This window comes from Linepithema humile, chromosome 1 (genome assembly GCF_040581485.1).
Source record: "Linepithema humile isolate Giens D197 chromosome 1, Lhum_UNIL_v1.0, whole genome shotgun sequence".
NCBI classification, from domain to species: Eukaryota; Metazoa; Arthropoda; class Insecta; order Hymenoptera; family Formicidae; genus Linepithema; species Linepithema humile.
The window spans coordinates 2,020,575-2,038,660 of record NC_090128.1 but is presented as its reverse complement, the minus strand read 5'-3'; the positions used below and the strand labels follow the sequence as shown (position 1 = coordinate 2,038,660).

Genomic DNA, 18,086 nt, shown 5'->3' with positions numbered 1-18,086 from the left:
ATGATCGGATAGCTTAAAATTCCTGATCTTTGATAAGGATCAAAATATCAATATTTTTCTTCGGAGACAGCTGTCTGAAAAATACTTTGCAACCAAGATATAAGTTTAATACGTATATTTGTATAAAAATGTGACAGTTTTTTTACAACATTCGGTAAATTCGCGTATCAGAATTAAGATAATAATAACAGAATAATTCGCCATATCAGAAATGTCGATATATCTCTAATTACGTTCCGCTCTTTTGTGTGTGTGCGTGTGTGTGTGTGTGCAGGTAGTACTGTCGGCATGCAGCTCCTACTTTCAAAACCTCCTGCTGTCAAATCCCTGCAAACACCCGACGATCATCATGCCGCAAGATGTGTGCTTCAACGACTTGAAGTTCATCATCGAGTTTGTCTACCGTGGCGAGATCGACGTCTCACAAGCGGAGCTGCAGGTGAGTGCACGAGAATAAGGTCGATCTTTCGCCGCGATCGCGCCGATCATCGCGACGTCGCCAACGATTTCTCCCTTAATACATTCGAAAAAGCATATGCAAATGTAACATAAAAGCAGAAAACTTTGCTCCAAACGATACTGCTGATTGACGATGCTGCGTGCAATGTCGTTCGAGTCAAGTCTTTGCAACATCGTAGTTACTTTTCGTAATCATTCAAAAGCGTTGGCGCGATGATGACAGCTGTGATTAGCGTTGATAGATCGAGCAATTATATAGCGAAATAATAACTGCGACTCTGATGAAACTTCTGCGATTAACGTTTAAAACCTCCCTGTGTCTTTAAAAGTCCAGAAATGTCCGAAATGTCGCATGCGTTACGATATTAAATAATGATGAACGCAATCGCTCCGTTTTATCTTATCGCTTACGTGCTATTACGGCGCACTACGAGTTGCACATTACGCGTATTATTGCGCCAGAGATCTTTCGCCAAATTGATAACGATGTCGCCGTTTAGAACTCATGCAAGTTTTATCACTCGCTTGTCTATTTCGAAAGCTCAAAGCAGCACTTTATATTGATATCTGGTGTATAAATATCTTATGAATCGATCATTTTTTAAATCATAAATATCTCCTTCCAAGAATATTTTTTATGCTCAATTCTGTAAAGTCTTCATTAAAATAGATGTTTACAACGCGTAACTGTCTTTAAAAGGTCGTCTCATTAAAGAAATTATTGCAGCATTTTTCAATATTCTGCTAATAATTCGAAACATATCAAGTTGAAAGAAAACAAAAAATATAATTACACTGTTTTATTAACGAATAATTTACAATAAATTAGAAAACAAGAGTAAATGATCATTTGTTATATAAAGTGAAATAATCATGTACTAAACTATTATTGTACAATTTAGTTAAACGAAAACAAAAACTCATAACAGAGATACGAAAATCTCGCGAAAAATACTTGAAATAATCCTTGAATTACTACACGAAAAATATATGCTTTGTAAAATGTTTTATACGTGAAAAACATCAGATTACGCAAAAAATTATTTAGTCATTTATATTAATCATTGAAAGATATGAAAAAATTCAAGAAATGATTCAGGGGGAAAGTACGCTGGAATTGTATGAATCGATAAATCATCGTGTAACACATTCCACAATATTCGCAAAATGAAATAAATTGGCACGTACGAGATAGCAAGAAAGTATATTTGAACGCGGATAAGAAACGAAAACTCTCTCGTTATAAAAAAAAAAAACAGTTTCTCGTGCATCTTGCATCCGTTTCACTGACATCTGTAATACCTAGTCAAAATCTGATCGCATCTTTCGAAAAGAGTCTGTTCGAAATCGAACATATCCTCAAATAATGTCAAACGGAATAAATAAGTATAGATTTTTTGTATATTACATTAGTAATTCTTTGAATTATTACGTATTATTAGACGTACGTTATCGACATTTGATGCCTGTACCGATCAAGCCAATTTACAAGTTCTACTTTACCATAAGCGGCGAGTAGCTTACCGACGCACGAATTCGCTACGTTACCGATTTTTGGTCACCTCGTGCGAGATTCAAGTACCGTCGGTACAGATTATAGTCGGTAATAAGAGATCTTCTATATCCTCGGTGCTCTATTTTGTTCATCGAGAGAAGAAAATAACTTCGCGTGCGCACTCACTGCGGCGCCACGCTCGTTTGTGCGCGTTCGAAATGCCCGCTCCGACCGGCCGGCACACGCTGGGTCGCTTTTTCGCGGAGTCTCGCGATATCGCGCGCCGTTCGCCCGCCACGGCATTATCGTCGCGACGTGTGCGCGCTTTTAAAACTTTCCCTCGTTCATCTCCTCGGTCGCGTGCGCGTGTGTCTGTTATGTGGTGACTCGAGTGCTCCAGATTTCCGCGCGAGAAACTCAGGTATATCACGGCACGGATAAGATAATGTACGTGGACTGGCCGGCCTTCCAGGATGTCTCGTCAATGAGAAGGTACGGCGCGCAAGCTGCGCTATTCTCACCTTTATTTTTATTTTCGTATCTTCGGTTTTTCAGCGCTCCCCCAATAAAATGCATTGCGATTCATCCTAGTGAATCAAACGTGCCTTCGATTGATCGTACAATTTTCACTGTGTATTTGGCGATCAAATGTGACTGTCGAATGTGAGGTTATCTTATGAACATGAGAATCAAACGGCTTACATTAGCGCTAAATAAGAATACGAGTCACTCTCTTTTACGTACGCAAATATTGATAATAGATAATGAACACTTTACTGTGTATCAAGCAATTACGGTAACGTTAAAGTCTCTGTATGAAATTTAATACGTAAGTGACGAGCAATTATCGTGGACTAATTACGTTGAAACTGCGTTGACTGTGTGGATCATGAAGCTTTAGAAAAATAATCATAATAACACCTGTCCACGGGATGTACGCGTGTATTCTCTCATAATCGTTTCTTGCATTACAACTTAGTTTGCATGCAACTTTCCTCGTCGATGAATCAGTTTTATATATTATTTCTGAATCGCGTTCAAGAATGTGTCATATAATGTTTTGTATTAGATGCCTAAGTATTCCGCTTTTCTTCTGTAAATTTATTTCTAACTCGACTAGTAAAATCAACATTCGCGGTTCCAGAAAACAGCTGGTCGATCGAATTTCTATCGAGTTATCGCGTTTCAAGACAAAACCAGCATTTAAAGAAATTTTGTACAGGGATGCAGCTAGTAATTTTTATTCGATTTAAAATTAACTTAAAAAATGTATTTATCACAATGTATAATGCTTATGCTAATACTTATCAGAGTATAATAATTTATATTGAAAGCACAAGCGGGTCATTGTATCATCACATGGAATTTCGCAACTGTTATCTTTAAACTATGATTTATTTTCATTTATAATTAAAGATGGTTTTATAATTAATTGAAAAATTGAAAAAGTTAAATATCTTTAAATGCAACACGAACAACTTTAGTAGTCCGCTTGCGCTTTTGTTTCACATTGGTTCAATCAGTTCGAATCTTGTAAAATTTTATAATTTACAATTCAGTTACATGAATAATTGATCTAATTTAATGATCTATAACTTTGTATCTTTATCGATCAATTGAAACTTACTTTAACTTTTTCCGCTCGATTTTTGTCCAATTACGGTCAGTGTTGATAAAAAATTTATTTATCAAATAATAACATTTCGAATCAATCCCTTTTGCTGCGTTCCTGTCGTGGAATCATGAATAAGATTCTTTAAGCGTTTATGCGGCGAGCAATGAGCGCGAAACAGTTGCACGCGCGATTTATCGGAAACTCGCTCGCGGACGAGATTATTTTCGCCGTCCTTCGCGCGGAACGAAGGGGATGCTTCGGCGGCCGGCTATTTGGATCGCCCGCGAGACGCCGGACGACGAACTTGCGAGCACCCGTCGCCTTATGTGTTTTGAGTGTGGGCCAAATTTAAATCTTTCTCGCCGTCGAGAGACGGCCGCGGCGCACCGGAGTCGTTAGCCGCCGAGTACGAGCGCGTCGACAAGTTTGCCGTCACCTTTTGTCGAGTCGACTGATTGAAGAATAGTAAATCAAGCCGTCTTCAATGAAACGGATAATCCTTTCATTTAAAATGAATGACATTTCGGTGTTGATATTCTTGTTTTATTAAATATTAATTGTTTTAAATTAATTAGTAAAATTAAACATTTGATTAAAACTTTTGCGAAAGAAAGTTTTCAAAAACAGACTCGCCGTTTCTGCGCGTAGAACAAACCGGCATTTTAGAATTCGTCTATCAGAACTGACCTTCGCAATTGAATTCTATCATAAAAGAGACTCTGAAAAAGTAAAGTTCTATCTTTGGTGTTGTTGTATAATCTTAGAAATGGAATGCATGGAAAAGATAAACGTTAGAGATTTCTCGGTGCAATTTTACGTTCGACGAAACGTTACAAACGAGCAGCGTATCGCGGATGAGAATTCGAGATAGAAGGAGGAACCTATTTCGCTTTTTCACGGCGATTGTTGCTCGCGCGCGTTCTTTTTCTCTCTCTCTCTTTTTTTTTTTTTTTTTTTCATTCCCGCCGCGGACCCGCCACTGTTTGAACCGGGTGATTGAATATTTGCGTCCTGCTGTCGCGTTCTCTCGGTACCTGCCTGCCTGCCTGCCTGCCTGCCTGCCTGCCTGCCTGCCCTGCGCGCGTGCGAAAACACGCCGGCCGGCGAGACCCGCACCGTGGTCGCGAAGGATGGCTCCGGCTCTCGTCATTTTGCCGTTTTTGCCTCCCTTTTCGCCCCGCTCCGTCAAGCGGGACGTGCCGGCACGCAACGATGCTCGCGCCCGTGATTGGTGCTCCTCGTCGAGGTGCTTACTCGACCCGAAGCCGCGTATCTTGCTCCCAGGATTCGCTCCCGGCGCAATTTCGGCTTGCCCGCCAGCCAGCGACACAAACCGATCGCATCTACGGGGTGTCTTCCGAAACCCAGTGACGCATATTTTATATTCCTGACACGAAGTGACTCGAAAGTCCCGTTTATTCTTTTTGCGATAAATATAACGCTATGCAAATGTATACGTAAGTAAGAAATGCTTAGTCCTCGTGTGCAAAAATATTATGTAGGGAATTTAAATCCAAAAATTATACGAAAAAGATTATGAAAGATTACGTTGATTTATTCAGGACGATTATGGTATTCGAGCAAACTTAACTGGAGCAGCAATAACCTAAATAATCAGAAAAAATTATCTAAGTTGTTATGTGGCGGTAATCTTGGGACACTCTGTACATGAGACATCTTCAAGCTTCGCGTCGCCCGCTCGGATTAAATTGAACTTCTGTGCTCCGCATAGACTTCCACTTTCTGCTAGCGCAATCCCAAAGTTTTTATTATTTCAGTGTTATCTCTAAAATATATTTTTGTACGTGTAACATTCCAATAAATGGGGCTTAATAATAACAGCATTCATCTCGCACGAATTCAATAGAGGATCTTTATAATTTGCATAGTAATCAGTCGTTTCCGTTATTGAGCGTTGTGCCATTTTCTTGATTTTTTTCGACACATGCGATTGCTGTTTAAAAATTTTGTGCTTCTCAAAAGTAGTTGGAACGAAATGTAGTTGACAACTTGTGTACGCGAAAATGGAATTAATTTAAAAGATTAGGGATACAAAGAGATTACGGTCTCGAAGAATGCGTCCGTGTACAAAAGGTCCGCGATTACGTCGCGATCAGGACGCAAGATGCACAGCCGTATTTCATTTTCGGAGGAAAGTCCGTGCAAAACCATCGAGTCCGTCCCTCGCTGTCCTTGACACGGCAGTGAGACGACGACACGCGAAGAAAACACGTATCTCTCGTGTGCATCGCGTTTACCGCGCGCGCTTGTATGCACAGTCATATACAAGGTGTTTCTGAAATCCCCTCGCATCCTTTCAACACCTACTTCTGAGGTCGCATTATTTTTTTCGCTACACAACTTTTCGCGAAAGCTGTTCGAAATGCCGATCGGAATATCGGCACGATGAAATCGGCGGGAGAGGAAGAAGCGCCTTGAGAGCCTGCGCGAAGAATTCGCAGTCGATGTTTCAATTAATTACACAAACAATAGCGTTCGTATTTCAATCTCCGTCTTCAATCATACTTAAGTCGCCGTTGCGAGATAATTGACGAGCGATAACGCATTCGCGATCATTGATCGAAGAAAGGAGACCGCGAATTCGCGCTACTGTTGTTCGTTGGCCTCGTTCTCGATCCTTTCTCCGTCCGTTCCGAAAGAAACGGCGAGAGACCGGAGCGAGGGGCGGGAGGGGAAAGGAGCGTTATTGTTCCTGCCAGATACCCGAAACGATTGATTTCGATCAGCAGTTTCCAATTGTTGTTGCGGACATGGAAAACCGATCTTACGCCAATCGTCGCGTTTCACTTATTTCGCGCGCGCGTGCGAGACTTGTTTCAGCGGAAAATTCAACTCTATTCGAGATTAACCGATTCGGCTTCCCGGTTTTTACGGCCTTGAATCTCTCGGCTCACCGCTATTGGTCGAATTTATTTACATGAAAGAGGTAATGGACACGGATCGCGCGCACGTCGGAAGAATGCAATAACGAGCGAAAGGAGGGTTGGCGCGGGGGGGGGGGGGGGGGGGGGGGGCAGGGAGCCGGGGAGAGATTTATCGAGTCGAGTTGCAGCGCGGTTTAACCCCCGAATTCACGATGTGTCGCAGATATTGGCGGGACCTGCTACGTGAGAGATAATCGATACAAGGGGTAGCAGCGCGACTACTGCGAGACGGTGTAGCTATATATTTTAACTCCGCCGGATTTAATCAATAATCGTAACGTTAACTGATATCCGAGCGACGCTCTTCAGCGATCGCCGTGCGCCGCTTTACCTTGTTTTCTCCTCATTTTCGGTCCGCGTGCCGAGCTGCCCGACGCTATTAACACAATTTTTGTTATATATATTTGGAGACAGAGGTCGGACTAAATCGGACAGTCTGCAAATGTTGTTTTACATTGTCATTCACTGATTATCGCGAAGGAATAAATCATGAATCTCGCGAATGTTGTGGAAGTTAATTTTGAATGGAAACAATCTCCGTAAGTAATTATATTTTGATCCGAAACGACAATATTTTCGACAACAATTAGCCTTTTGTCAAATTTTTTATTCAGTATTTGAAATGTTAATGATAAAAAACTGAGAAAAGATCGTGAATTGCGATTCTAACTGTGTTATTCCGTCTTGTATCCACTTTGTACGGTATTTAGTATTTATATCTCAAATAATTAATATCGACAGAAATAATGACTATCGCAGAAATCCTTTTCTTTAATTGTCACAAACGATACGCGCTTATTTAAAAATACGCGGCAAATGCGAGTATCGGAGTGGCATATTTATTTTCACGATTTGCTCCGTATGAATAAAAATGTCGAGTGCCCTATTAAATTCAAGCATTTTTTGGTAACCTCGTGCATCCGCGATGTATGCGACTCGTGACATGTGGCTGCACGGCCGCGAATATTCGCGGAGCAAACGCGCGCGTTACGCGCAGTGCCGCCTTTTTCGGAACCGCCGCTGCTGCGGCTGCCGTTGTTAATCGACGCCACGAGCATTCTGCGACCGCTGCAGAACGCTTTCGTAGCATAGCGGGCGACATCGATCGGACGGCGGAACGCGCGCTCGGCCCAAAGTACCTCCGGTCGTAGGCGACCAGGCAGGCGGGCAGGCAGGCAGGCAGGCAGGCAGGCAGGCAGGCAGGCAGGCAGGCAGGTACTCGCGAGAAAGCGAAAAAAAAGAGGGGCGACGAAAGCGAAAAAAAAAAAAAAAAGAAAAAGATAAAGGACGCGAGGGAGAGAAATCACGCGGTCCCGGCGAGCTTACTCGCGCGACTGTACCGGGTGTCTGCGCTTCGTCGCGGCCGTTGGCCGAGTCCGCCGTCGTGCCGAGTCGAGCGAGTAGGCTTCGGTTGAATCTCGGTTACGAGGAAGGACCAAACCAACCGCCGAACGCGCATTGTCATCGACAACACAAACGTAGAATATTTTTCCTGCATAATTTCTTTTTTCTGTATATATAATATTTGTGCGAGATATTCCTGTACAAGAGTGAGCGCGGATTATACAGAGCGACGGAACTGCGCTTCGCCCGCGAGAAGTATATGCGTAGTCGAAAATTGTGGAAGGAAGAGGAAAGAGATATTGCAAAAAAAAAACGGGGGAAAGTGCAAAGGATAAAAAAGCAGACGAGACCTGTTGTGGGTCTACTTATTTTATTTCTCTCGTGCTTTCGCGCTCACTCTGTTCTTCTCGGTCGCCGTGTATACACGTGTGACTGATAATTCCGCGCTCACCACGAGGGTACCGGGGCGGCGGGTTTCTGTAGGTCGCGGAATGACTTCATGACCGTAGCCTCCTTATCCCTTCCTCCCCCCCCCCCCGCTTCCCCCGCTCTCCCCCCCTCGCTCATCCGGCTAGAAGAAGGGTAGAAGAAGCAAATGCGAGAGAGTGCGGGTCAAGAGGGCGGGCGAAAGGGGAAGAAGACGAAGCGCGAAGTAGCGAGGTATAAACGGCGGAAGAGAGGCGACTCTCGGCGGAGATTCGCGCTTCCTCGGCCGACTGTACTCGCGGTTTCTGCAGCGCGGCGTGCGTGCAGAATTGCACGCCGCGGCCCCGTGTGCATGTGCGTGCGCGTCGTCGCCGGCACGCGTGTGTGCGTACGGGCGAGGGCGGGCGGGAGAGAGAGAGCGAGAGAGAGAGAAGCGGATAGGAGAGAAGAGGAAGGGAGAGCGAGCGAGCGAGCGAACGAGCGAGCGAGCGACTGGAGCCGCAGATTCCCTTTGTCCGCGCAAGCTCTGCAGCAGCCAGCGACTCTGCGTCTTCCCTCCTCCTCCTCCTCCTCCTCCTCTCCTCTTTCTCCCCTTCCTGCTGCTTCCCACTTCCTCCCGCCGTTCTCCGCACACCCTCACGGTTTCCCCTCAGCCTCCGCCTCCCCCCTCGCTCACGATGCTCTCGTTCTCGCTCCCGCTCCATCGCGATTCTCTTCCTCTCGCTCGTCCGCTCTGCCGAATCCGTGCCCTCTCGCTCCCTCACCGCCCTCTCCCTCGTCTCCTCTCTCCCTCGTTTCTCTTTCTCTCTCTTTCTCTCTCTCTCTCTCTCTCTCTCTCTGCCACTCGATCGCTGCTGAGTCGAGTCAGCCCGACTGCAGGGCCGGCCCGAGGGAGGAATGATCCGAGGGCCCGTCAAGGGCGCGCGGAAGGGGTAATTCGATCGTCCCCGTATGTCCACCGGGGCCGCTCTCCGGGGATTCGAATTATTAAACTACGCGATTCCCTCTCCCGTTCGATCCTCTCGCACTCTCTTCCCCCTTCCCCCCCCCCCCCCCTCGCGCGTCGTCTCCTCGCGATACCGCGATTTAGCGTTGGATAACGGCCCCGACGCCGCCACTGCAATTCGTGCGTTTGACGCGCGCTTGAGGATCCCTCGAACGACGCTCAAAGGTTTTCCGGGCGGGATCGCCGTTTTCATCCCCATTCCTCCCCCTCCCCCCGCCCTCCCCCTGCCGCTCTTGACGGCGTAAGCGCGTACATTTTCACGTGTTCTCCAGACTTTCCGCGGGAATCCCGACGAAGCGCGACCGGAAGGCGGTGTAAGGTTTCTTCAGCGCTGAATTTCTCGCGTTTGCGCCCTGTAATTTTCCACCCTGAAACATAAATTTCGAACTTCGCACAAATTGCCCGGGGAAACTCAGACTTCTCTCGCTAAATTAGAAATTAGCGTTCGCACGGAGACTACGGTGCTCTCCGTAACATGTTCCATTGTAGCTCTTTATAACGGAATCGATCGATGGAAAATGTTGGAACGAAAAATCGCTATCTCAAGCAATTTACGATCATTATATTAACATTGTATTAAATTACGTGGATTAAATTTTCATTATACATGGTTGTGATATCGTCCTGCCGCCAGCGTGCAGAAATCATGCCCGCGTCATTTTGACGCCGAGCGTGTTAACTGCACATTTTCGCGGTCGCGCGTGAGACGTCGCGCCGGAAGATGCCGTGACGCGTCGGGTCGAACGTGTCAAGGTAAACGATCGTGTAACGAAAAATTTCACCCCGCCCTCTCCTCCACCTAATGTCGTCGCCGGCAACTTTTGCGAGCGCGCTCGGAAAATCCCACGACGGAGAAAGTTTGTTTACGAACGAGCCACAGGGGGAGTGCGATTCCGCCGATCGGTCGGATATGTTCGAACGGGTTACGTCGGCTGTAAGTTGCGCGGGGATGTTAAAGGTGTGAGATTATGTTGTGTCTGAACTTGGCTGGGCATTGAAAGGGGAAAGCCGGGTCTTAAATTCTTAAAAATATTTCACGACCTTCGTAACGTTCTCCGAAAAATTAGTCTTTTTTTTATTTCGTACACATAATTTGTACGACGTACCTAATATTCAAAGATAGATTTTTGTTCAGCTGCAAAAGCTAGATCATAAATCACGTTTGCGTCATAAAAAATGAAGTACAATAACGCGATGACGAAAGCCGTTTGCGTCGGTGCGCTTGTAAAAAATTACAATTATTTCCCACAACGTTGGGTTTTTAGTTGGGTTTTTCGCGAGGTTGATCGAACTTTGCACACGACATTCAGCGTGCCGAGACGCACGCGTTCTCGGTCGACGCCGAGTGTTATTAAAGCGAGTCGAAGGCGATTCGCGCGAGACCCGAGACGCGAAACACGCCGACGTGTCTGGCGTGAATGTGAATTAAGGACGGGCAGAATGGGGAGAGAGAGAGAGAGAGAGAGACTGTGGTAGAGGAGGAAAGGGGAAGGATTTCGATTCTGTTCCTTGTAACGAAAGACTGACGACGCGCGCATGCCGCTCTGCCGAGACTCGCCTAAAAGATGAGCATTTGAGTACATTATAATAAGAAGTCTGAAAGAGATCTTGTTCAACTGCGTATGTTTTTATGACTCATAATAGACGGCACTTGTGCAACTTATTCTATCACATGTTTGTCTTTCCGAGTTTGATTGATAAAGAGGGCGTTTCACCTATGTGCACTCTTACCTCGACGCGACGCTTGGCGCATAATTAATGAGCGTTTGAATTATCTAGTGAAAGTTAATATGCGGCTTTTTTAAGAGGAGATATCCAATTCTATTATCAGTTTTTTATATGTGCACTTTGCTCCTGTTTAAAAAATATTAATTGTCTGATAAAATATCAAAGAATCTCAAAAGTGCTAGATCTTCTGCTAAAAAAAATTACAAATTTATCAAAATATATAATTATAGTGTAGAGTTTTTTTTTATTAAAAATTGAATTATTAAATTAATTTGGCGGAAATTAGATGTGTTTAAAAAGAGACGATTTGTTAAATTATTTTTTCCGCAACTCTCTCTCTCTCTCTCGTGCTCCAAAAAAATGAAACGGGATCATGAATGAAAGCTAGACTCCGGACTGTTCGAGAAATCGGTCGAAATGATGGTTCTCGGACACCCCGTAGAAAACGGCCTAAAGAGCGCCGTGCTAGTAGAGCGGGCGCGCCGCCGGCCGGCCGGCACCACCACCGACGTGGCACGAATACCGATTGCACAGGCGGCGGCGGCGAAAACAACGACACGCTCTCCTCTGGAGATTATCCTGGTCGTCGGCCCATGCCGAAGCTTCGCCGATAGATCGATCCTCTCTGTCGCCCGCATACCTCTCGACTTAACGTCTCCTCGAGGCTGTCCCGCCTCGCGTCCCGCCGCGACGCGACACGACGCGTCGCGCTTGCAGCTCGCACACACGCCGACGTGTCTCTTCGTCGGGGGACCATCGTTCGGACTGTCGTCAGGGTCGTGATGAAATTTCGCGGTGCCTGCGAGCGATTTTCGCACGAATGCGAATTTTGCACGCGTTTTCTTCGAGAAAAGGAAAAAAGAAAAGGAAACGGATCGGGGAGGAAAAGCGCGATATTCGCGTCGAATCGAGAAACCGATCGAGCTCTCGATACAAATCAACGGGTGGCTCTGTGTCTTTAAAGATAGACGCTCTCGGGAAGTGCCGAATTTCCGGAAAGACGCTGGTGAATCGCCGGATCTCGAACGTCGACTTCGATACGTCTACTCTCGTTCGAGATTAATTCCTTTTACTCCGCTTCTTACGATTAATTTCGCGTTCATTATCTCGCGGTCAGGACTAAGGATAGCTGATGGCCGATCGCGGTTAATTGCGCGTATCCATCTGTTACGATTAGACAGCACGTGTCTCCTTGGCCGTTAATGCTAATGGGGCGACGATTCCCTCACGGCTCACTTGCGACGCCGGCCGTCGCGACGCGGACAGTGTAATGTCGCGCATACGCCACTGCCGATCCTCCGTCCCTCTTCCGCGCTACGTGCGCCCATACAACGATCTCTATCACTGTGCCGGCGCGGGTACCCAACGTCTCTCCGTCTCTGTCGCGCTTGCGATGTGATTCGCCACGTTTCTCTCTCCCCCCCCTCTCTCTCTCTCTCTCTCTCTGCTTCCCTCCTCTCGCCCTCGCGGGTGTCTGCATCCGTCTTCGTCACGGCGGCGCCGGATCGCGTCTCTCCACGTTTCGCTCTTTCTGTTTCTCCGTCTCTCTCGCTTTCACACACGTCTCGGTCTGCGTTCCGTGCCGGCCGAATTTTTCTCTTTCTCTCTCACTTTCATTCCTCCTTCTTCATGCTACGCGCACAGACCCGCCGCTGTGTACTCGCCGTGTCTCGGTCTATGTTCCATGCGGATCGAATCTCTCTCTCTCTCTCCTTCTTCTCCTTCTCCTTCTCTCTTTCTCTCTCTTTCTCTCTTTCGGTCTCTCTGTCTTCATCAGCCAGTCTCGTGTGTCTCGGTCTACGTCCTGCTCTCAAGCCGTCTCGCCCGTTTCCGCGCGAATCGCGCGCTCCTCGTCGCACTCGCGCAAGAGAGCGGCCGCGTTTCTGTCGAGCACCGCAGACTTGGCTCGCCCCCAGTCGCCCCTCCGCCCCCGACCGACCGTGCCGTCGTCGAGCCCCTCCACTCGATCGGCATCCCCCATCCGTCCCCACACACCCGTCACCCTTTCTCTGTCTCGCCTGCTCTGCTCCGTCCTTCTCTTTCTCTTTGCCGCCGCCATCCCCCTCGACACCCCGCTGCCACGGCTGGTCAGGTATGCTCGCTCTCTCTCTGGCTCCATCGGTCGGTACGAGCCGCCGGTGCATTCGCTCTCTGTCCTTCGTCGAGCACGCATCCCCCGCGAGCCGTTTCCTCGTCGCTCGAGCGCACGCTGAATCCGTCCTTGTTCCCGCCGGCGAATTTCGCGGCGTTCTCTTCCTCCGCCCGCTCCTACTCCTCCTCCTCCTCCTCCTCCTCCTCTTCCTCTGCCGTCTCTTCCTCCTCCTCGTCGTCGTCCTCCTCATCTCCTCGCTCCTCCGAATGCCGTGCGTCCTCAGCACGGAGCGCCGAATGCCATTTCACTTTCGTTGGGCTTCGCCGCGTAGGAGATCGGGCCCTGCCAGGAATTATCCTCTCGTTCCGCGCGCTCGTAACCTCCCCGTGCGCGCGTATTTCGGTCGGCTTTCTCGCGGCTGCGTCGTCCGCGACGACGTTCACCACGACCACGATCACGACGACGACGACGACGACGACGACGACGGGGACGACGATCACGTCGTCGACCACGGCGACGATCACCGCGGCACGTTTTCACGCAGTGACTTCCCGGCGATTTCTGCTTCCACCTCCGCGTCGTCCTCCCTCTCGCCCTCTCTCGTCGCCGCCGTCTCCTCTTCTTCTTCTTCTTCCTTCGCTCTCCGTCACTCTTCCTTTTCCTCGTCCTCTGTCTGTTGTTGCTTTCCGACCGTCACTTCCTCCACCTCCTCCTCCTCCTCCTACCACCGCTGCTGCTGGCACTACTCTTCTTCTTCTTCTTCTTCTTCTTCTTCCGCCACCTCCTCCGCCTCCTTCTCTTCGTCTCGACGAGGGACCGTTCGCCCACGGAGCGCCGCAGCCAGGTGAGTGATAAACGATATAACTTCCTTCGCGCCCTGATACGGTGGAACGGAGCGTCGTTTCTGCAGCAGCAGCGCGTCGCGTCGCGTCGCGTCGCGTTATCGCTTGGCGACCGCTATAGGACGACGATGGGCATTGCTCCCTCGGTGGATCTCTCGGATTGCGAGAGGAAGAGAGCGAGGGCGCGGAAAGTGAAAGAGAGAGAGAGAGAGAGAGGGAGAGAGAGAGAGAGAGAACGGAGAAGGAGTGAGAGGCCACATAGGAACCAGGCGTGCGAGTGAGAGCTTTGTGCGGGTACACGAGGACACCCCGTCCGCGCCGTGCCGAATCTCGGAAGAATCGTAGTCCGCGCCAAAACGGCCGAACCCGTCGCCGCGGTTTCGAGATATTTTTGTGCCGGACGTGCAGCGCTCGATGTAGAAGTATGTGCGGCCGTCGGCCTTCTCTGCACCAGCACGTCTCGACGATCCGGATTTGTTTCGCGCTGCGAACGCCGCTCGACGACGTTCTTCTTGCGCCGAGACTCGCGTACGAAACTGTTGCACTTTTTCCTCTTTCAAATTGTCGCTGCTTAAACATGTTGTTCGACTCTGCAGAAAAGTTAGACATTTTTCTTAGGAAATCTCCGATCAATTGACATTTATTGATGCACGCATACACGATGTAGCATTGTGTGTGCATGCAAAAGATTGTCAATGCACAAGTCGATACGTTGTCGGAGTAAATTTATGTCGAACGTTACGCACTTATTATTTCAGTTTGACAAATTTTTGTACAATCGCTTTTAATACGTCAAATTAATAGTTTTAACAAGTTGCAGATTAATTTTACGATAAAGTGTTTTTTAAATAATAAATAAAGCAAATTTATACAAATTATTATTTGAACTGAAGAGTTGGATTTTTATAAATTTGTTAATCAAGAAAATATTAAAAATTAAATCTTTTCCCGGAAAGTCGTTTTGCGAATGTGGAGAATAAAATCGAGTTGCACAGTATATTTTGAATGAATTTTATTTCAACCGACAACAATGTTATCTACGCTATTTAGTCGCGAAAAAAGTCGCAGGTGAAAATAAAAAATCTGCAGAAGTGATGGAAAAAATATTCAACAAAATTTAATAAGAAAACCGCACAAGCCTGCATATATAATGAACGTATATTTGAAAATCCATTTACAAATATATTTACATCGAGATAAAAAGTGAATACATTTACCAATGCGGACGAAACTGCAAACTGTCATAGTTGATACGCGCAATTTTTAGTCTCATAGCTGTCCGACCGGTTTTACCAACGTCGGTTAACGCTAACCGTGCTTGATTCAATCTTCTTTCTCGGTCTACGTCGTAAGCGAATGCAGTGATCTCTAAAAAGGCGGGGTATGACTTGAATTGCAGTTATGGTTAACCGATATTCGCAAAACCCGTCAACAGTGGATTAATCATTTAAACTTATTTTCAAGTTTTTCATCTTTTTATTCTTTTCATCGAGCAACTCGTTGGGTATTTTTGCATATTAAATAAAACCAATGCATATTCATGCTTTTAAGAGAGCAAGGAGGAATATGAGTGTGGGTCACGAAAAGAAAAGATTTAATGTAGAGGCTTTCGACGAAGCGCAATTTAAAGACCGCAAAATTCTCGGGCGGTTAATAAGGAAATGATAACGCGAACTAACTATATGGTTCAATCGATTTAGAATTCTCTGCTTCGACAGCAATTTGTGTTGTTCACGAACTAATGAATTTACTGGATTTATGTGCTTCGATGTAAATTTTCAATGAAATTCTGAAATTGAAACAATATCACAGGAGATTTGATAACGCCTGGCATATCGACAATATTATAGAACGTTGGATGACAAATGTTTGAAGTATCGTCGATATGAGAATTATTGATGAGGCGATAAACAGAATACTTTTCCCTATAAAGTTTTCGACAATAAACGTCGGTACTGTAATATATCGACGTATTAACAATATCTTAATAATGAACAAAACTCTTTGTCGGCATGCGTGTCATTTTGAAGGTTAGAATGTGCGTTGAAATTGGAATTATGCGTGCGCAGTTTGTTAATGCGTATTGAAATTGAGATAAAATAAATATTGAATATTGTGGGAGTTTTACAATTTTTTGTAATAAATTTCTCAATATAATGCACCGCAAAATTTCACGAAATGCACCGAATGCTTAGAAGATTGCTTCTGTACCGTTCTTTATAAATACGACACGTTTCATTCCCGCAAAACATTTCTTACAGAATGTCATTGAATGCACCAGTTCCGAATAAATAAAAGGTTGGCCTAAAAAGAACTCTTTTGTTGTGGATGCTTGAAAAACGTTGCATAAGATACAATATGTCGACATGAAGATTATTTTTAATACGAATAAAATATTTTTTATAGAGAAAATTCTTACATCGAAGACTTTTGCCTTCTTCTACGATTCTGTTTATCTTGAATCTTTTTTATATTTTCCGTCGAATTTATTGGAATTAATTCATTTGTAAATTAATATTTTTATCAATGACAAGTTTATAAGTCACTAAAAATAAATAGGTAACGACGATAGCTTCTTGGTTATCGCGTGAGACGTGGCTTTCTTAAGTATTATGACGGATGCATCATTTCGTAGAATAGCGTCGTTGCATAAAACGATACGTGAAGCATAGACGACACGTGTCTTCGGGGGATCTTAAACTGCGCGCACATTTTCAGCTGATTCGTGAATTGCTCGCTAATTCACAAACAAATTAACTAGCCGAGTTGCTCGAATAAAATTTTCTTACGAAATACTCTACATTTTTGGACAGTAGCCGAGTAGCGTTTTGAAAATTATGTAAAAGATATAAATCGATTCCAATTCAAATAAAAAATCGTCCTTCCGAAATTTATCAGCGCTGGCCTCGCGGAATGCGAATCTCGAAGGCACCTGGCCGAACGTCCCGCAAAGGGAAGGCGTTGAGGAGACGCACTCGTAAAAAGATCCGGAAGATTGTCTCTCTTTTCGAGGGTGACTCGCGTTCTTACGAGAGCCCTTTAAACTGTCTACGAATCCGCACCGTTTCCATTATCGGGCTCCTTTGCTCCACGTTCGTAAATACCCGATCGCGCCGACGCCGGTCGTAGCGCGAACCGTCATTGTGACTGAATCTTTATTCATATCTGAATCAAGGACACGAAGGGACTGCCGCGTTCACGATTACGCGGAGAGAAAATAATAATTAACGTCACAGATCTGTAATGTCGTAATTAAACCTGTTGTATGTTGAATTGCAATTAGCATTCACCAGAGACTGTTACTCAATCGCCAGTTTGGAAGGTGATCGATACCGGATTGTCGATACCAAGATACTCAATATCGATGGTAAAATATGAATAATTTAATATGAACCGTACACATCCTTAAGATGTACTGAGAGTCGCGTGCGAAGTGTCGATGCGTTATGAGAAGTGCGCGAGAACTTTTACGATATTTATTCAATCGAAGTGAAATGTCGCGAACAAAATGTCAATTTTAGTGTCCAACAATAAATTTTATTTTAGTATTCCGTATGTGCTCTCTCTCTCTCTCGTCGAAAGAATACTTCGAAATATTTATCTGATCGTGATTTATTTCGTTGAATTATCTATGAAATTATCGGCAAATTATCTGAATCTATTGTAACGCCTGTCGGACATCCGATACGTTTATTTTCGCAATCGTCCGTCGGGCATAAAGTTACAACGTCAGTCTGCTGGCGATGAGCTTGAGTTACGGATCTCATTGATAAAGCGAGATATTAAACCGGAGGCGATATATAGGCGGACGATGTGTGCTAGGCCCATTCAACCAGTCAAACGCCATTTAAATGTGTCGCGCGCGCGTCTCCGCGCTCGATGCGTCGTGAAAGTCTGTCGGGAAGACACCTGCGGCTGGTCGTATTCTTACGTTTACTCGAGGGCGAGCACGTGGTGCGGCCAGGGTCGCGCTCCCATTCAGAAAGGAGGTTATATAGTAACGCGGAGAAGAGAGAGAGAGAGAGACAGAGAGAGAGAAAGAGAGGAGAAAGAGAGAGAGTGAGAGAGAGAGGGGGGGGGGAGGAGGAAGAGAACGAGAAGGTTATACTCGTGACGCCCGTTACATTATCAATT

At 45.9% G+C, this 18,086-nt stretch overlaps 1 protein-coding gene across 3 annotated transcripts in view; it reads left to right on the top strand.

The window, feature by feature from the left end:
• The window catches only part of psq (pipsqueak), a 51,786-nt gene that overhangs the window by 22,832 nt on the left and 10,868 nt on the right, over positions 1-18,086 (top strand). For all 3 annotated transcript variants that reach the window (XM_067348310.1, XM_067348309.1, XM_012370552.2), the window contains one exon: positions 275-439. In XM_067348310.1, coding sequence (XP_067204411.1) covers positions 275-439 — 165 coding nt within the window. The remainder of the gene's footprint in view (positions 1-274; positions 440-18,086) is intronic.